This window comes from Falco naumanni, chromosome 4 (assembly GCF_017639655.2).
Source record: "Falco naumanni isolate bFalNau1 chromosome 4, bFalNau1.pat, whole genome shotgun sequence".
NCBI lineage: Eukaryota > Metazoa > Chordata > Aves > Falconiformes > Falconidae > Falco > Falco naumanni.
Window position 1 is genome coordinate 72,600,824 of NC_054057.1, and position 20,789 is coordinate 72,621,612.

The 20,789-nt window shown below is 38.5% G+C and overlaps 1 protein-coding gene across 24 annotated transcripts in view; it reads right to left on the minus strand.

Moving 5' to 3' along the window:
* The window catches only part of RBFOX1 (RNA binding fox-1 homolog 1), a 916,301-nt gene that overhangs the window by 258,568 nt on the left and 636,944 nt on the right, over window positions 1-20,789 (minus strand). For 9 of the 24 annotated variants that reach the window (XM_040592434.1, XM_040592431.1, XM_040592433.1 and 6 more), the window contains 2 exons: window positions 5,833-5,987; window positions 2,868-3,088 (listed from right to left, as the gene is read on the minus strand). The exons of the other annotated variants lie outside the window; for them this stretch is intronic. In XM_040592434.1, coding sequence (XP_040448368.1) covers window positions 2,868-2,954 — 87 coding nt within the window. In that variant the 5' untranslated portion in view covers window positions 2,955-3,088; window positions 5,833-5,987. The remainder of the gene's footprint in view (window positions 1-2,867; window positions 3,089-5,832; window positions 5,988-20,789) is intronic. 24 annotated transcript variants of the gene reach the window in all.

Sequence of the window (20,789 nt, forward strand, 5' to 3'; positions counted from 1 at the left end):
CATCATTCCAACTAGGTTTTTTTTCTTAAGTATTCTTTTGTTGTTGGAAAATAAAACCAAGTTTGCAAGTATATTTCACATAATTTGATAAATTCTGACATATCTGTAATTGAACAACTACCTTCTCTCTCTCCAAGAACATATGCATTCCATTCTTCATCATCTCACTCAAACATAGGATGTCATTAAGATGAATATAAATCTTAATAGAATAATACATGCACTTGGGAAAATAGACATGGCTCTACCTAAAGTGTTTCCACAGATGCATCCACAGTATCTGCCCTTTTTCCTTCATCCTAAATCTCACACACTCCAGTTCTCTGCGACAAGAGGGTGTGACAAAAGGAAGCAGAGGATGTTGGATAGAGTGTACTGATGAATTTAAGAAGAGAGGCTGGAAATGGCTGCACATACACAGCAAAAAGTAAAATAATATACAGCACTTGAAGGTGCAGAAGCCTTAAAGACTAACAGTCCTCCACAGAGATCTGAGCTCTCCTTTGCTCAATCATGCAACATAAAGCATAAAAAAACCCCACAACAATAGTCCCCTAAATCTCTATGCAACACTCTATACACACTTTTCATATGCAATCTTGATGTAAATCCAATTGGAAATCATGGGGAATCCCTAATCAGAAATACATCTAGCTTCTGCAGATATCCACGCAAATAAATACACTGCAATCTTATAAACCTCTAAAATGTTAAAACAGCCTTGTATTCAAAAATACTTTGAGGGCTGTGGCTCTTAACCTGCAACTCAGTAAAAAATATTTGCATAATCAGTTTATCAAGGCGTATTTTTGAAGAAAATCTCCATTAAAGTTCTGAACATTATGTAATTACTGCTTAGAAGAGGATGATGTAAATATGCCTATCAAGTGTCCTTTGCACTATTTATTTTGGACACTTAGGTTTACCTTAAGAGATAAACAATAAGCATTCTAGTATCACAACCTGACTGCAGATACTGCAAATGCAGATCTAAAAGCTTGGGATGAGAAAGCGGTTCAACCATTTAATGTTTCAGTTCACCCCCTGACAAGAACTTAAACATTCATTTTGTTTCCAAAATGCATTTTTCAGGTGTGACATGAGGGAGAGGGAGAGAAGAGGGGTGCCTAGGGTAGTATCCACATGAAGAACACTTTTCAACTGGACTTGTAAACATACCTATTTTGTGGTAGAACAATTCTTATTGCTTGCCTATTTTAGACCTATGCTAATGGAGCAGCACAGGCCTGGATTTATCTTTCTAAGGAAAGAAAGAAAAGAAAAAAAGATTGAAATAAGGCATCCCGAATTTTCGAAGGGCCCTTTCTTCTAATCTGTCTGCTTGGATAATGCGTCCAGAGTGGCATTTTGTAATGACAGCAACTTTCCAACAAATCAATAGTTATTTAATTCCCAACAAGCTCTCGAGTCCATTAAACCTGATTACATTCACCCATTTCAGTTGGGTGCAGTTATTTTTCCTACACCGGCACTTAATCTATAACAGGAACTTATGAGAACTTTCAAAAGCAATTTCAACATCAATCAGCATAGAGTGAAAGGCACGATTTGCTTGTAATTATTTATTGGACAGGATGGCACAAGGTCTGACTGAGCTCTAGCGTCCGACCTTCACCCCCAAATTCTAATGGATATGAAGGCCTGCTTGACATGTTCAAGTGTGCTGCTGTGTCTCACTGCATAAAAAAATAGCATCAGCTTGCATGTCTCGGAAGACACAGCTTTTCTGTACCTGATAATGGCCACCATGCAATGCTATATTTCTATTTCAAACATATGTGTCTGATATTAAGCCTAACGTGAGGAAGAGAACTCACAGTCTTCAATTACTGGAAGGACCGATATGGGAAAAAACATCTGTTTCAAGCTGTGATTGACCCTCTACATCAGCTAACTGTAAAGGAGCATAAAGAAAATGTGCCTCTCCTCCACAGCTAATTCGATTGATCACTAGCGTGGCACAGAAGCGCTGTCACACACGTGTGCCTCTCGACTCTGTTAATGCACAGTATCTAACTACTGCCATTTACAGGGCACAGGCTTTTTAATTGTTCCAATTCTGGGAATGTTACTTGAATCCTTTCTTACTGTCTTCTTGTACTGTAAACGACAAAAATACTTTTTGCTCAATTAATGTCTACTTAATCTGTTCAAAATCCTAAGCCTACCAGCAGAAAATTCTGTAATACCACTTTTGGATAAAAAAAATAAAAAATACAATCCAAAGCAGACAACACCACCACCAACTAGATCTAGTAATTGCCAGATCACTTCTGAAATACAGAACTCTTGCCCCAAAGCAAGATCTTACACTTGCAGGGTTCAAAAGAGTTAATATGACGTGCATCATTATTCTGTGAAGGTGATACATTTCTATACACACAAAAACACAAACCCTTTTTCATTCAGGGTGATGCATAACATATGAATTAATGCATATTTAACACTATTCATATTTGCTGTGCTAAAGCACTTAACCTAAACACATCATGGTATGTTACTTTGTCTTATGACCTGCCGTGGGAATGCTGACTCCCTCAGAAACCTAGAATGGATAGCAAATCCTCTGCCCTGTGGTCAACCTCGTGAAGCAAAGGCATGAATGTTAAACAGCAGACAAATCAATACAAGCAAATATAGCTCAACTACACCATTTATTCAGCCATGAGAGATGTCAATACACAGATTAGGGTGATCCATCTTTTTGATTTCCTACTGTCTTCTCACTGACTACATGAGAGCTTTTGCCTGTATTAAAAGTGTTTGCTTTCTCAACCATAAAAATTCCAATTATTACTCTAAGTGCACTAGAGTTAAGTTGCTTGTTGGAAGCGGCCTTGCATTACCTGAACAAGTCCAGCGAAGTATGGTGCTGCCGGCAGAATCATTGGCACTCCATATGGATGTAGCAAAACTCCTTGAGACGACAACATGGTTTAAGTGATAGTATTACTCCCACTAAAGCTAAACACATCAATTGAAAGTTAGGGGAAAATCTATATACCAACTTCTTCCAAACTCAGAGCTAGAACCAAATAACTTCTGTCAGGGGCAAAGCCCACATCAGCTGTAAAAAAAAGAAAAAAATTGACGTCAGCAACTCAATGTTAAAATTTTCTTCAGAGACAACAGATAGAGACAACAGCTGCAAACCTAACTCTACCGAAAAAGGAAGGTGCTATTTTGGGACCAGCTTAAGTAACTTGACTAACCAACTACTCTTCATCAGTTCAGATTTTTACGTACTAGACACATACAGATCAAATTGTGTACAGATCTACCGATGAGAATTAATTTTGCTATCAGTTCTGGCATATACATGACAACAGTTACTACTAGAAGCCATTTAGAAATTAATCAGACTTATCATGATTGCACAAATAAACATTTCCCTGTATTTATAAGCTGTTAAACATTCATGTCAGAGTTTAGTTAGAGTCTGTTACATTGGATACATATTCTGTCCCGGTTTTTCTTGCTTATTTTAAATATTTGAGCTAACTAATGCAAGCTAACTACTTCTATTAGTGTAAATTATATTTTAATGGCTTTTCTAACCTTTTGCAACATCTATGTTGTTACATTTATCATAGCTTTTTTAACAAGAATGAATTTGACCTTTAGAGTATTTCATATCTGTTCTCCAATTAAACTTACACTCTCAGTGTAAGAGACAAAAGAGGGAAATTTAGGCTGTTTTCCCCCTAAAGAAAACAGATTCGCTTTTTAAAGTACTACTTGCAAGACAATCTCTTCCACAGCTAATAATTTTTACTTTAAAAAAAACCAAACTTAGTCATTAACACCTGTATCACGTGCAATGTATCTTCTACTGCAGATATGACTAATGGCAAGAATTATAAGTGAGCAAGATTTTTTTTTTTGTAATTCAATAAGAATTAGCAAGATGCTTAAAACTTCATGTTACAAGTAAAAAAAAAAAATCCTCTCCTACGGGCTTTGAATAAGTGTTTCACATCACTAATTTCAGCTACTTGATTTTGTTGCATAATTACTTTTCCAGATAACTAATTGCAGACAAGATTTGATGTGATACTCAATTATTTAATGTCACATTTTGACCATCGTGAAAGGTTTTCAGTAATTGATTCTCATGTATCAAGGCAGCCGTGTTGCACGATTTAGAAATATACCTTAGCAGCTGCCCGCTGGCCCTCGTTACTAGCAGCCTTATACCACTTCTAACTTTAGATGTTGAATTGTGACCCTCTGTGATGCTCTTTTGAGAAACTGCCAATGAGGGCAGCAATTGTCACATGATGAAGCGATGTTTACCTAGTTCCACCTCCTGTTATAGAATCACTTCAGTTTTCTGTTGGGGATAATGCTGTTCACGCTGGTTATCTTGACTTACGCTTAGCTATTAATCATATTTCTTGCTCTTTTCTTATTAAGGAACAGAACCCTGCAGTTTAATTATTAAGCACACAGTAGGCTGACACATCGTGGTGTTTGCCAAAAGATTATCATAAATTCCAATAAAAAAACAGTTATTAACTTTCATACAAAAATATATAAACAAAAGGCATATATGAGAAAGCGAGTTGCCATTACAACTCATTTAAAGGTATTTCATTTCTAAAAAAAAGTTCATTCTAAATATTACCTATTTGTTTGGCCTAACAGTGAGCTGCATTTGAAAAGAAAGAAGATTTCTTTCACCTAGGAATGGAGATTATAAAATGGATTCTGCAAGCTTTACTCAAACGACTCCAGTGGGACAATGGACGTAAATAAGGATTGTTAAATCGCTCTGTGAAATAGCTAGTCATTTTTTTGTTTCAGCATGTATGTATTTGATAAGATGTTAGAAAACCTGAAGAGCAAGATGATTTGTAGAGGGAAGCACAAACTTAAGGGAAGCTTTTCTGTGATCTCTTTTGGGACAGTTTTGTTTAACATTTTCATTAATTATTTTGGCACAAGGCAACATGCTGATGAAATTTCCTGATGACAAAGTTGGACGATACCGTCAAGACTGAGAAGGATAAGAATATTATACAGAAAGAATTGCTCAAACTTATGGACTGCCTCAATAGAAATGGGCTGAAATTCAATAAGACAAAACGTAAGGTCATGCTTCTGCTAATAACAGAGGAGGAAAAGCCGGACCTCATTGCATCTGTTTAAGGAATTCGAACTGCCAGTGTGATGCAAATATGAAAAGGCAAATTATCAGTATTCCTTAATTAATTTTATTTCTCAATTAATTTCTTAATTTCTTAGAGGTACTTCCAATAGCATACAGTTTTCTATCCATATTTAAAAAAATGGCCACAGTCAACCACAACAGCTGTAGGGAAAGCCCTTTTTGCGCTGTTCAGTGGAATGGAGCGACTAATGTTATAACAGGAACCTAAGAAAGTTTGATTTGTTTACCCTAGCAAAACAATCTGTGAACAGGGAAGAAAACAGTAGGAGGAAGAGACTGTTTAGGCTAAGGAAAACCCTGACACACTAAAAATCAAGGAAAAACTAGTTATGCATACATTTAGGCTGAAAATATTTTAAGTTTTTTTTAAAGTATCCTGGTGTTGGCTAAGTGAGGGTCTAGAACAGCCTTCTAAATGCACAGTAACAAAGAACGATAGCTTATAAAAGAAAATTATGTGATGCCAATAGCAGTGGTAGTCTGAACTCAGGAACTTACAGGAGGACCCTTCCAGCCCTTTTCAAGCAGTATAAACATTCAAGAACAATGAAAATATCAAACGTGTAAAAAGCATTTATATTTACTACATTGCAGATTGTAATATATGAAAATAAACTTTGAAAATAAACTGTAGTTACCTGTTTTAATGAAAGGATGCTTTGCTTGCCTCACTATAACAACATGCTTCTAAATGTATAGCTGTATGGCACTCCAAATCCGAGTTCTGACTTTCTGGGTGGGCTCTGTGATGATGTCCCATGTGTGCACCAGCTACCTAAGTTCGCACAAACCTCTGTGAATCAAAACCACAGAAGTACAATACAGCTTTACTCGCATCTCCGCCCCGTGCCAAATTCTGAACTTACGCCAATGCAACTATATCAGCTTCACCAGTTTATACCAACATATTTGTTCTCCCACCCAGCCACAAAAAAAAAGGAAATTTATCTATAGTTTTACAGTTCACCATTAGTTAGCATTAATGGTCACTCCTGCTCTGCAGGAATACATTGAATACATGAAATTTGACCATAGTGCTGAAGACTCAGAGAATGAGCCAGAAGAGTATTAGATATGTTAATAATTCTGTTTCAGTTTAGCAGGACCTCTGGCAAGATTAAGGTTAAGCATGGCCCTAATTTTTTTTTTGCTAGGACAGAGCTAGAACGGTCAGTTCTACGCACATCAATCACCTGTCTGAAGCCACCGAGGGTGACAGCACTTACTTCCTACCTACTCCTGGATTCTTACCCCCTGCAAAAAATTAAGCAAGTGTGTGGGTGGAAAACGGGAGATCATCTATTTTAAACAACTAAACAGCTTTCAGTTCCACTACATTCTAGAAAATTTTAATGCTGCTAGAAAAAAAGTGACATGCTAAGGTATTTGCAGTATGCTGATGGAGGGGGTGTTTCTTTCAGCTGTTTCCAAACCTCAGGGTGTTTTTCGGGGGTTTTGGTTTTAATTCAAATTTTTCAAGAATTTTTTGAAACTGAAAACTGATTTTAAAAACAGAAGACGAGAAAATAACAAGAAAATACATGAACGCTACTTTTATATAAAATATGTATACACACAAAATACACAATTGTATTTGTTTCATTTCTGCAGAATTTTGCCTAAAGGCAAGTATTATTTATGAAAAGCTGGTTTTAAAGGTGAACAGCAAGCTTCACCTTTAGGTTAAGCAAGCTAAGGTAGCAGTAGAAGGTCACAAAATACAAAAGTATTTCAGGCCCAGCAGTCTAATGCCATAATATTATGTTTTAGCACAAAACTGAAGCTACTGACAGGAGAGCTCTAATAGTGGTTTCACCATGGACTTGCTAAAAAGTAATTTGAAATGGGAAGGAAATGGCAACCACTGTACAGTACAGATGCACGCAGAAATAAAGTCAGAAGTATCCTGAAAACGGAACAACACATTCAGGAAGAACAAGAACAATGAAAATGATGCAACAAGGGCCAAGGTTTTGAACCCAGCTGCATGTAATGCCTAATTGGCGCATTACACAATGACCAAAACACTTCTCCAGGCAAAATCAGGTGCCTAGTTTTGCTATATTTCAAGGTAAACAAACAAACAAAATAAACGGAAAGACTTCAATAACTTCCCTGGAGCCACATTGCTTGGAAAAGGCAGATCCCTGCAATGCAGTCATCAGCCAATCAATGAAATGTGCCCTAATCAGATCCTGACAGAAGTAATCTATTTAGACCACCTTCCTGCCAAATAATTAATTCTTCTTAATGCCTGTATCTAGTTCAAAATACCACAAACAATGGTTCTTCCAAATGCTATTCAACACCAACAAACTTCAAATCATTTCTACTTCCTTCCAACACTGGGTTAACTTTCTCATCTCACAGATCATAAATAATTGAGGTACCACTTTGGCACCCTCTTTGTAGCTTATGGTGTGTCATATTTGATTCCGTTAAGCTCTACTCCAAGCCTCCTGCTTCCTGGCCACCTTTCCTATTGTCCAAATGCCCTGCATTTTACCTTTAACATTACTCAGTGGTTTTCTGGTAAAGGAAAACCCAGAGCTGACAGGATGAAGTAGTTTCCAGGTCTCCTGGTAGTTTCCATCATCTGTGGAAACTTTTGATTATTGTCCCTAAAAAAGAGTATTAGCAGATCAGTACCATGCATGCTCTGAAAGAGAAGGTGAGCCGCCACTGACAGCATTGCCAGAGTGAAGCAGACCCAGGCACTAAATCAGATACTGGTAGATAGAGCAAGCTGTCTGGAATGTCTTCCCCACCCTCCCAACCATGACTGATGCCACTTCTAGAACTACTCCACTCATCTTCCAAAGACTATTTCCACTTTTCTGTAAAAGACATTTGGGACCAAAGGCTCTTCAAGGGCACCAGAAGCACTATCCGGACATGACCCCTGTCCTCAGCTGCTGACTCCATTCCACTTTTCCCAGCAAATCCCGAAGTACACGTAGGAACTGTTCATGCCAAGTGTCAATTCCCCAGCCAACCCCGACAGAACCAAAATACAATGTGGATATTTTAGTGCCTTTTAAAGTACAAATTTTCACATATACAAACCAAAGGTATCTACTGATCTCATATCGATACAGGTATGGCAGATATCAGAGTCTGTCAAGTTTATTAAGCATCTCTGTTTATACTAGCGTATAGGGCAAGAGTATAGAAGCTGTTTACAGCTGGGACAGCATATCTTTTTAAAGTGTGTGGAACACTTGTGGGATAAAGAACATTTGGTATTAACTTGTTTTTCTTCTGAACTTAAAGTTTCTACTTGAAAATCACTTCAGCTCTCAAGAACAAATAAAAAAACTAGCCGCAGTTCAAGATGAACCTAGCTGATTCTTTCAATCAGAAATCAACAATGTTTCGCTTCCACTGAAGTTCAACTTTCTAGCCTTTTTCTTTTAAATATACAATGGTGGTAAATTGAGAGACTTCAAAGATAAAGATAAATACCCTGCTGACTACAAGAGCTTCAGACAGAATCACCTTACACAAAAATTGAGGAAGAATATTTGGGAAACAACTTGTAGCACTAGAAAACTCAAGGCTTTCACATTATAGGCCAATTGGTCTTGTATTATTTGAAACGCAATATCTCAGCAAACGTTGGTCTCTGAATACATGGCCAAACCTTTTTCTTTGGTTTGACTAACTCCAGACTTTCTTTTCTGTTGCCAGCACTGTGCACTGCTTCACCTGCCACTCACCAGCTGAAGCATGGCACGGCTCCTTTGTGTTTCTTTTGGAATGCTCTCACAAAGATCACTTCTCTTCCCTCGTGCACTTTCCCACAACATACCCTTTTACTACCTCAGCAACTATATGGTACTTGTTATCACCTTCAAGGGCTCACTTCAGCCTATTGCAACCCAAGCTAGTCACGTAAACAACCAAAAGATTAATAACTTCTTCATATTGTCTTGAATATTACACTCCTTCCCCTCCTAACTACACTCAAAATGGCATCCAGGCTTTCTCCTGTAATGTCCCCATACCAGGTAAGAATGTCCTATAAACATCTGGAAGTTTTATCCTTCAGCTCAAAAAACCTCCTCTTGCCAGGATGCCACGCAGAAATACTTCCTGGGGATGAAGTGACTGCTGGGTGGGATGACCACCAACATCCCTTTTCCTCTGCAATTCAGCTGATAATTTGTAACAATCTTAGACTATAAATCTATTTTTAAGAGAACTGTGTCTGGTACAAGGAGATCACCTATAACATTAATATGAAAGAGTACACACATTCAAAAGGTACACATCTACTTTACTTTTTCAGGAACGTGTGAAGGCAGAGATTTTTACAGAAGTGGCTTGCCCTCTTCTTCATCTTTAGAAACCTTCAGTTCCTTCTTAGACTGGATTGCTAGAGATAGACATTTGTCTCCTGAGAGCAGACAGAATGATTTACCCTTCAGTGAGTCACAGAACACATTCACTTACATAGGTGATAAAAGTATGCTGGAGAGAGGAAGCCAGGTTAGAAAATGAAGTTAAGGGATGCTCTGTGGCTGGACTTCCCTTTGGCTACAGGGGCAGGTAAGGATCTTCCATCAGCCATACGTATCATGGCACAGAACCAGAGAACCACCTGTGAATCACTGCTCCCTGAAAAAAAACAAGCAAATAGCTATAGGTGCCTTTCAACTTAGCAGTGTTTTCAAATGAATTAGATTCTGAATCACAAGCAGATTGGTGGTTTTGTGCCATAATTTGTGTTAAAATTAAAGCAGGATTAATCTGGGAACTTCAGTTATTTAAGGTGCTGGACACTGAACTAGAAAGAAGGATAACATTAGACAGCAGTCACACCACAAATCGTCTTTTAAATCTACAAAGAGCGGCACAGCACACATGGCGATGCAAACCATTTGCAGGGCAGAGCTCCTTCAATGAACAGCTCCATGGCCCTGTACAATTCTATTTATAAAGGGAGCTTCTCTCTCTTGTAGCGGCCTGGATCACTCAAGAGAATTTAGCTGCACAGCTGGAGGAAAATACTATTGCTTTACCTACCAAGAGTTGATTTTGACATGTGTACATTACCACTTATGTACAACATCGAAGCTGTGTTGCATAGGTCTTCGCTGTGTTTCTTATGTCTTAATGAGCACAGCATTGCTTATTTTTTCTTATGCAGTTCCCTACCGGCTTTTACTACGTAATTCCTCTTGGCTGGACAGCATATCAAATCAGTTGTACTTTCACTGTTGGCTTCTTCGGGAACAACCTCTTCTCCATCTCCAGGCTACTTCAGATATCTTTCACTACTCTGCTCTTGAGTTTATCTGTCATTTCTTAAAAAGTTGAGATAAGCCTCCAATCTTCACCCCCTTAATACACTCAGGATTTGCTGACAAGTAACAGCTACTCGTTCCCCTGAGTTCGTATTAATAGGACTGCACAGTGAATCTGAAGATGGTGTTAAACCATCCCTCCTGCCTGTATAAATACATCATTCAAGCACCCTATGATGACAAGTGCAACGCTCTGATTGCAGAAAACAGCATAGGGTAGATATCCTTAGCAAGCAGGGTGCCTTGGAGAAACAACTTATTCAACCCCCAAAATAATAAAGACCCTACAGGTCTTTAAAGGGGTCGGAGGGAATTTCTGTTCACCACTGACAAGTTTCATATTCTTCAGAGATAAAACATCAGGACTTGAAGGCATCAGATGTAACCCGAGCTGTAATTCAGCTCTATTCAAGACATTGGCAATAATTTCCAAATGCTGAAGGTTAGCCAAGCACTGCAAGAGAGGAGCGCCTGAGGCAGGCAGGATTTGGCTAGAAGCGTTAGAAAGTGCAGTTGATATGAAGGTTGCCTCCAAACCTGATACCGCAAAGTTAAGAAAGCTCTTTCAGATTCATTGCTACTTGATGTCTGAAGTCAATTCAGTCGCGTAGAGATCTCCTAAAGCAACTGCTTGGGGATGCACTTAATCCCATGTTCAGCAATTGAGCCCCCACTCCTAAGCTCAGCCTGACGGCTTACAGGCAGCTGCTGGGCACGGCCTGCCCGGCCAATGGGTCGCATGGCACAGCGGCGTCTGCCTTCTCCTGGGATGGATCGGATCCCTCTGGCCCATATCCGAGGGTCTGTGCCTCAGGCCAGGTCAGCGTGAGAGCAGTTGCTCTGGTATCCTGTGCAGGCACCCTCACCTGAACCCTGAACAGCTACTACACAGAAAAACTGCTTTGAAAGAATAAAGTTCCCCAGATTAAGCTTCAACAAAACATCCTGGGAATACAGTAAACAGATCTCACCTTGAAGAATCACAACACCCGTTTTCCTTCCTTCCCTCCCTCAAGACCATTTAGACAATATTCTACATATTCATTACACATTCCAGTCCTAAATAACTATTCTACCAAACAGTTGATTTTCTTCAGCAACCACAGCGGATACTGAATTCCTGCGACCCCTTGATTTCTCATGTTCTCTCTCACCACAGCTTCCTCAGGCCAGCACACACCTACAGGGATCGCGCTATTGATCAGAACAACAGACGATACAACAGGCGCTGAAGAACAGAAAACCGTGAGCCTGTTGTATCAATGCCAGATGGTAAGAGCCTTTCCTGTCATCCACTTCTCAACTTTTTTACTTTTGGTTAATTCCATTTTAAATTAGAAGGTAATAAAGAAAGAATAGCCTTTTTAATCTCACCTTCATTTAGGTTTTAATCCACCTTTGTCTGTGCCCTTGGAGCGCACCAGCAAAGGACTGGTGTAAATTTGTGCAAAGGAGGACAACAGAAGAGGCTTATTTCTGTTTTTATTGAAAGCGGTACTGCGGCTGACTTAACCTCAATATCAGCTGATTAGCTGGATACAAGCAGGATTTTGTTGCTTCAAGAAATAAGACAAAGAGTAAGTAGTCTCCTTCTAAGACCTGGGATGTGCCCAATTCTCCTGCACTGCACCATAGGATCAGACACCAAAAATTTAACTCAAACTCTTTGACCAAGAGCATCTTACGTTTTCTCAAGATTTTTAAACACTGCTTTAAATGCAACCCATAATACTGTCTAGTAAAAAAAAAAAAAAAAAAAAGCAAAACAGCAAAAACAGCAAATTGCGTGGAACAAATGAAAACAAAAAAAGAAAAGTAATGTAATATTGCCCTATAAGTTTTGAATTTTCTTGCTCAAGAAACTGGAACCACACTGAAAGTTCATATCCTGTTGGTCCCACAGACATAACTTTTGCACATCTGGATTATAAATGCTGTTATTGGAACATCCCGCTGGTATTGCGATGACAAAAAAAGTGCTGCGTAGCTATTTCTACAGAACTGACAGATTTCAGAATAATTAACAAATCAACTGGGACTAGTGAATTCTAATATAAATGATTTTCAAAGGTTTTTATATCCCTCTCAATTTTTTTCTTAATGTCTCCTTCACAACCTTAGATGCTTGTGTGATCTAGTACTACTGCATAAGCAATGGAAGTTAACAACTTCTGTTGCTGTCTACTGATCTGTTTGACTATTTGTGGTACTAGTAAGAGTGCTAATTTTCCTGAATTCTTGTCCTCTACTGTTCAGCCCTGATTAGCTCTTTCAGATTATACAAAGTAAAAACACTGAACAGTTTTGTGCTCCATAGTCCTAACTCTTCATGAAGCTGTACAAACAGTGTCCCCTACCACAGATCAGATGCTGCTGGCTGTAACTCAGCTTCCTTCACAAATCTGTGAAAATAACCTTCCCTTACAATCTTCATAAAGCAGTTTCAAAGTTCATTTTGTGCTGGAAGTGGGCACCACCACTTGCATAATTTTAGTGCAAGTAAGTGCTTAAAACTATTCTCAAGCAGAATATACAGGAAGATGATGATGAAAGAAAATGCATGTAAACTGTAAAATGCATTAATGTTACAGCATAGCCAAGGATAACATCCTTAGTGGATGTTAATAAACTGTGTTGATCTACCGCCACAGAAATTCTCATCCCAGTTTTCTCTCCCATTAAAATCCATCTCTGTGTTGCATACCATGAAAAAATAGTGACTGCTCTGTTCCCACACGGACATTTGAAGACACCTGCATGGTTTCTTTGGTTGTACAGGAACACATCTGTTTGTTCATAACAAGCAGTTCCTAAGAGACACACCCTACCAAACCATCTAACAATAAACATTATGGAAAGAAAAACAAACAAGAAAACCTACGAAACCCAAACCTACCGCTCCTCCCCCACCCTGCAGTGGGTTTCTGGAAACACATTGAAAACAAAGTTCCCTACAAACAGCACAACCCTGGCATTCCTTTGGTTTTTAGATAAACTATTTAGAAGGTCCTGTTTGAGTTTCCATTTGTCACATCTTTGTGGAGCATCAAAACTGCAAGTGTAATCCTCCAGGTCTACTGAGGAGCAGTTACTGACACTTGAAGAGAGCCGAAATCCCTGGTCTACATCCACGTCTTTGGCTGCTGATGCACACAGATAGGTGAGAGGGAGAGTATAAAGTATTTCTAACAAGCCCTTGCCCAAAGTGAGGAATTTTCATTCTATCCTAAAAAACTGGATGACATTTTGCAAAACAACATTTAAACAAGCACCTGAAACATCAGCCCCACAAGACTGGTCAACACGCTTACTTGTATGAGTAACTATGCTTATTATGCTCTTTCCTTTGAATTCAGTTTTTCCAAATTATACAAGGGTAGTTCATGCCACGTTAAAATTATATTGAACAACCGTATTTCCATGGAAAAAACTGTGTACATAAACCAAGCACATTACATGTGCAGCATTTCAAATGTACACACGTAAGGAACAGCTATAGGTGGCTGTAGCTCTGTAAGGGTATACACTGGCACCCCAATGGCCATGAAAATACTGAACTCATGTTCCTCCTTTTTTTTTTTTTTTTTTTTTTTTTAATAGATAACTTTCTGCAGTGCTAAAAGCTGCAGCAGGCCTAATTTTAGGATTTGTTCATCATTAGCATCTGGGAAATTTTCTCCTACATTTTATTTTTGAGGCACAACCAACCACATGCTGCACAGTTGGAATTTTTCAGCGATTTGCCTTCATCCATCCAGAGAGAGTATAGTGGACATCGGTGTTATGTGAAGAAAACACAGTGGACAGGTACATTAACATAAACCCCCAAAATTCGAAAGAGATAATGAGACAAGCACTCTGCCCAGAGGACACCCCTTTGCAGAAGAGGCAAGCACAGCAGTGCTGCCCCCCGCACACACAGCACAGCATCCCTTGGCAGGGGGGTACCTGGGCTCTGCTGCCCTCAGCACCACCTGCCAGCGTTGAGCATTGCCTTCCCCAGATGATGCTCTGGCAACAGTGTAAACTTCCACTCCAAAATAATTCAAGTTGATTAATAATTTTTCCTGTGAGCAGTAAGAGTTCATCAGTAGCTGTTTCAGTAATAAATGGAAGTTAATACACATTTCTGGTTTTGGTATTGGCATTCACAACTCCAGCACATTATTTCAAAACAAAATGTATGGCGAAATCAATTTAGTAGTGGCAAAATCAACTTAACCCATATATTATAAACTAGAAATTCACTATTAAATAAAAACTGCCCAAGATAATCACATGTTTCTTAATGGAGTAGCATTTATTCAACCAAAACAAAAGATTGTGCAAACACTAGACAACTAATTACATAATGTACCTTTACAAAATTACATAATATGGGTGCAGCTTGTTTCCCTGTTTTCTGTTTGAAAAATAGATTGTTTAATAACCCATCAAAGCTATCTGTAAACCAAGGAAACAACAGAGCAGATGTTGACTGTTGTCTTGTGCCTCACAGACATAATTAGATACAATGAAACACTCACGCACCCAAATAATAGAGGACAAACAAATACAGAAATGGTACTTTATAAACAGAAACCTCATTTACTGGGCACCTGTCTTATAATAATCTTCGATATTTAAACCAGGGATAAAAATGGAAAAGATGTTCTTTATCTGCCTTCAGGCTACATCAACTACAAACAAAAAAATGCCTCTTGGTATGAAGTCGCTTTAACTTCTGCAGTCCTGACTCCCACGTTGCTGACGTTCCCAGCCTGGGGGGAACCACCGCCTCGACTGCCACAAAGCCAGGACAGGGCCACGTGCTCGGTAGGCAAAAGCTACATGAACCAGTGACACTGAATGATCCGAACAGACAAAACCCACTGTACCTGCTGTGTAAGACAATGTCTTAGGATCCCCCTGAAAAGCCAGATTCCCTTTAGCTGCAACACACATTCCCTGTAATTATTTTCTACTCCCACCCCCCTTTGTAAAACAAAATGGAAAGTAAAGGTTAGATTCTGTAAGTATCAAACCAAGTGTTTATTTTCTAGGCGACTGTCCCATAACATTGTTTAATGCTCCACTTCACATGAGAATTTGAGAGCTTTTTCTCAAACCATCCTTCACCTTCATTTCTATTATCAAGTGTAGATACAAATTTTCTCTAGCAATGTCAATACACCAATGGAAAACAATCATTATGTAAATTAATACAAAATTAAGTACCCAATCCTGCATTTGCTATTATTAGGAAACAAAGTTTCCAGATAAAAAGAAGCAACTCTGAAATCTAACACTCATATTTATTGAAAAAGAATACAGAAGTGTATTTCTGCTAATTAAAAATCTTCTTGATTTTAAAATGAGCAATGCTTTAATAATTGTTATTACTTTTTTATTATTATTTTGGCTCAAGAATATAAAATTGCTTTGCCTACTGCAAACATAATTTACCTTTACATTTTATTTAGTTTTTTCTAAGAAACAAGACAGAATATAATGTGATCTGCATTTCTTTATGTTAATAAAACCATGCTAGTCTCGTTCCATAGACAACACCATAAAGCATAAATACCAAATGGAAAACAAATGGAAGTATAATTCCACTGTGAAGCAAACCAATCAACCCTAAAAGAGCTGAGAGAGATCTCATCCAGTAGTTCATTCATTCTTTATAGAAAAGAAATGAAAATATTCCTAGGTGAATCAGATTAAAAAAAAAAAAAAAAGGAAAAAAAAAAAAGAAAACAAAAACCAACAACCCACCCTCAGCAGCTCTGAAAGGTTGTAAAGCACTAAATTCCTTTGATTTATGAAGGCAGCATCCACCGCATTGAGCAAAACAACTCAGCATGCCAGGACCCTTTTCCCTGAAATTCCTTTATTAACACAACCTGGCTCCGCCAGTGAACAAAAGCAGTGGCGCGGTGTGTATAAATCATTAATAGTGTGCTGTGCAATGGCTGCATTTCCTGGGTGAGCTGGAAAGCCTTCCTGCACAACAGGGATTTTGGGGTTGGAATTGGCTGCTATGAAATGTACTTCATCATTCTCAGTGTTTGACGCTTCCCAATAGCTTTGTACTTTTCCTCTCCTTTTTCTCCCTTAAGCCCAGCAACTGCAATAGAAATTTATTGGATTTTATGTCTTCAAATAAAGGAAGAGAAAAGAAGGAATGAAGCAAGCAAGCTGATTTGGAAGTAGAATCCTTTCCCCTTCACTTAAAGGCAGGTTGTGTTCAAATAAAATCTACTACTAATGAACAAATTCTAAATTTTTTAAAATGTTTAGTTTACCACTTCAAACGGGAAAAAACTACTGAAAATATAGTTAGTCTTTAAAAAAAATACTTTAAAAAATCAGCTATCACTAAAAAAGTGACTCCTTTCCAAATTAAGTGATTTTCCATTGGAGCATTTTATTTATTTATTTATTTTAAGAGTGGGCAGAAAGACGGGCAATGTATGATCATGAGGAACTCTGAAGCGAGCTGTATCAGTGTTTGTACTTTAGGCATTCCACAGAGCAACAGGCAATTTCATGTGCAGGTGCCAAGTGTGGTATTTGAAGTGGAACTGGAGAAAATGGCAGCAACGGGAAAGGAAAAACAAACCAAAACTCTTGGAATTGCAATTTCTGAACAGTCCCGCATTTTTGCAGTGACAGACATGAACTTGGATGGGGATCATTACAACTACTTATCTTGCCCCTGAAGTACACGCAATACAACAACAAAACCAAAGTTGAATGGTTTTCCAAACTTTGAAATGAAATAGCAAGTAGGCTTTATAAAATGTGTTGCATTGAAATATTCCTTTTGGGGCTAGACTTGGAAAAACTAAAGAGCATGACAGAGAGAAAGTAATGCTGAAAAAGCAGTCTGAAACCATATGGCACCCAACAGGAGAAATGACACACATTATAAAGGTAACTAAGGATACAATCAGTCTTCCAGCTAGGCCAGAGCACGATTCCAAATGTATCAAGCATCAGCACCACCGACAAACACATTTATTGCCATCTAAGCAGTAAATATTTAAGACACTTGGAATGCAGTTCTGCAAAAGTGAACGAGCTCAAGTCGGAATAGGGAAACATCCCAGTATGCCATTTTACACTTCTGCAGCCATCCAGCAGACTAAAGATTACAAGAATAAGCCTGCAATGCATGCAGAAGTCCCTCTGCATTACACAATAATGACATTCTGAACGGAAATAAATGAAGCCCCTGCAGTGCTATTCTGTCAGCTTTTGAAAGTAAATAACTTCGCTTCTGACAAGAGAGAGACATTTTTTTCCTCCTCCTGCCATAGAGCATTAATTGAGCTATGCAGCCATGTAACATCCCAGAGATAGGACTAATACATGACAAGGAAAAAAAGCTTAAGAAAGCAGGGGATGTTCATGGAATAGATGCGCTACCTGGCTTCTTTTCACCCCCAAATTTTCCTGCTATCTCTGTTTTGACAAGATCTTGTTCTCTGGAAGAACTTTTCACAGGTTTTTTGCCTCCCTCTGCAATGAAACTTATTTCAAACACACACTTTAAATTCACACTGTCCTATGAAAGATGGTGCCATTATGAAAACATAAGCTTATATTTTAAAACTTCTTATCACCCCTTGTTCACAAAAAAAGTTTTATGCCCATAATCAATAACTTTAATCATCTACTTAATTTACAGAAGGCTTACTGGCCACTGTGGAGATAATGAAGATAGCAATAAAAGAAGAGGCTATGAGAAGCAAAACCAAACAAGCAGCCTTCAAAACTGTAGAATATTAATAGTAGTAATAATAATAATAAGTGTTAGTGCAAGTCAGTAAGGAATTGAGACAAGGCATGTCATAACTTTAGGTGAGGTGTATATATATACAGACCTAAAATATATATGAGAGGATACTATGAAATTTATGCACAGTTAGAAAAAAGTCATATTTAAGATGTTGCAGATAGGAAGACCAGCAATTTCTGGTGTTTTGATATAAAGGGTCAAAAGGTAAATGTAAAAAATTGTCTAAGACGAAAGCACTTGTATCCTTATTCATGAGCATCTGAACATCTTAAATATTTCAATTCTAAAGTACCACACACTTTCTTTCCGTATCGGGGGGGGGATTAAAAAAAATCAGTGACTCACTGTGAACAAAAAATAATTCACTGAATGCTTCAGTTCTTACTACAGTATCTAATTTTGATTCTGCATGTGTTCAACACAATGAGAAGGAGCAGGATCAAAACACAGTGAGATCTCTCCACAGCTGGAGCCTGCTATAGTGCAAAAGACCAAAGGCCCAACTACAACTAGTCAGGATACTATAGACATTAGATATGCTATTTTCTCTAATTAAATTCACTGGGCTGCTGCACTGACAGAGTAGGAGGGGAAGCAAAATGTAAAAGAAGTCAATGGCGCTGCACTAGGCAACTCAGAGGTAAATCAGCAATGCTAGCAAAGAAATGACAGCAGTTCCTCAGGAGAGCTCTTGTACTACACATCACACTTTAAAACTGATAAATCAATTGCACATACACCTTTAAAAGGCAGGAAAGCTTGAAGGATTCTTAGAGGGTGTTGACTGCTCCTTTCCACTAACATTATCCTAACTACATAAAGCAAAGTGATAAATTCAGGTGTCACAATTTTCATCACTTTCATTTATACTGCCTATTAAACACTTCAGAAATATTTTAAACAGAATTAATTCAAACATGGTGACAGTATTTATTCATCGGTTCAGAAATACACACACAGAAAACCAAAACACCTTACAGTCTAGTATTGCATAGCTACTGGTCAAAACAATGTAAACAAACTGAATGAAACATGTACTAGTCACCCTGAAGAAAACCCCCTGCTTACAGACCCATAAAATGCCACACCACATATTTTTTCAGAAAATAATCATCTATATACAGATTTAGCAAATACCAATGAATAGTGACAACTTACGATGAGCTCACAACAGAAAAGCCAACCATCACTTTTCAGCTGAAGTGTTTTAAAACGTTCAAAGAGCCCAGTTATAAAAACAATGATTATGCGAAAACCATTCACCTGCTCCTGCCACTTGGAAGCTCCTTTGCAACTGCTCTTGCTCTTACAGTCCAAAGCAGCAAGAAACCCTCTTCAGCGGCTCTGGGTGGGTGGGGGGGGGGGGCGGGGGCATATGGGTTAGTTTTGTTTGGTGGGGTTTGGGGTTTTTTTGTTTGTTTTAGAGTGGGCTTTTTGGTTTGTGTGTGGGGTTTTTTTTTCCTTTTTCTAGTATTTAAGGAGGGAAGCACTTAACTAAAGCACCTACTCTTGCTATTGTGAGAGGAGACTGACCTTGCATGACAAGGCTGTAGTTAAATGCCCCAAACTAGCTCTTACTCAGAATGAGTACTGCTACACCACTCGATCTCTAAACCACTCCTCATTAGTCTCTAGAAAACCACAAAACAGCTCTTGTGAGACAAAAGGTATGTAAATACGTAAATTTGTCTTGAATCAGAGGTGGAGTTTCAAATAACAGCTTCAAAGTTTATTGGTGAATACCAAATTATCTTATTTACCCTAGTGAAGATAAGCAGCACAGAGACATCAACGTTCCTTACTTCTACATTGGCAGCACTTTTGGATGCAACAATTGCATCCCCACCTCATGAGCTCCGTGTCATTCACACCACACAGGTTCCCAGGGGTGCCACGCTGGCCCCTCAAAGTGCAAAGGCAGCTACCAGGTATGGTTTGTAGCATGGAAATTCTTTCTTTTTTTTTTTTTTTTTTTTTTTTTTTTTTTTTTTGAGTACTGTAATTTATCTGACAAAGTACAGGTTTTACCCTACACGTTTGAATAACTAAGCGCTATGTTTCTCTTGGGGCAGCGAAGCTGGTTAAATGAATCAGGACCCCTGAAAAGATTGCCTACCCCCAGTCCAGCAGCTATGGGACAATTATTCAAGGCCCAGCTGTAAGAAAAACAGATGGTGAGTGAGCATTAGTAACGTGGACTTCTTTTCACTCATGCAGTCATAAGCAGAGGTTGTATGTCCTCACATGAAAATTGCAATGAAACAGCAGAGTGAGGAACAAAACTGTGCAAAGGCTCCAATCTGTAAGCTAACAGATGCTAAAAATTTTCATCAGCTGAAGTCAGAATGACTGATTTTACAGGACAGCCACAGAGTATTATAAATGGGCTAGGTAAAGAAAGACAGTGTTCTCATGATAGGTTTCAACAGCGTTATCATAAAATATGAGCTAGTGAATGCAACCAACATACCTGATCCTTTGAAGACTCACTAAAGTGTAA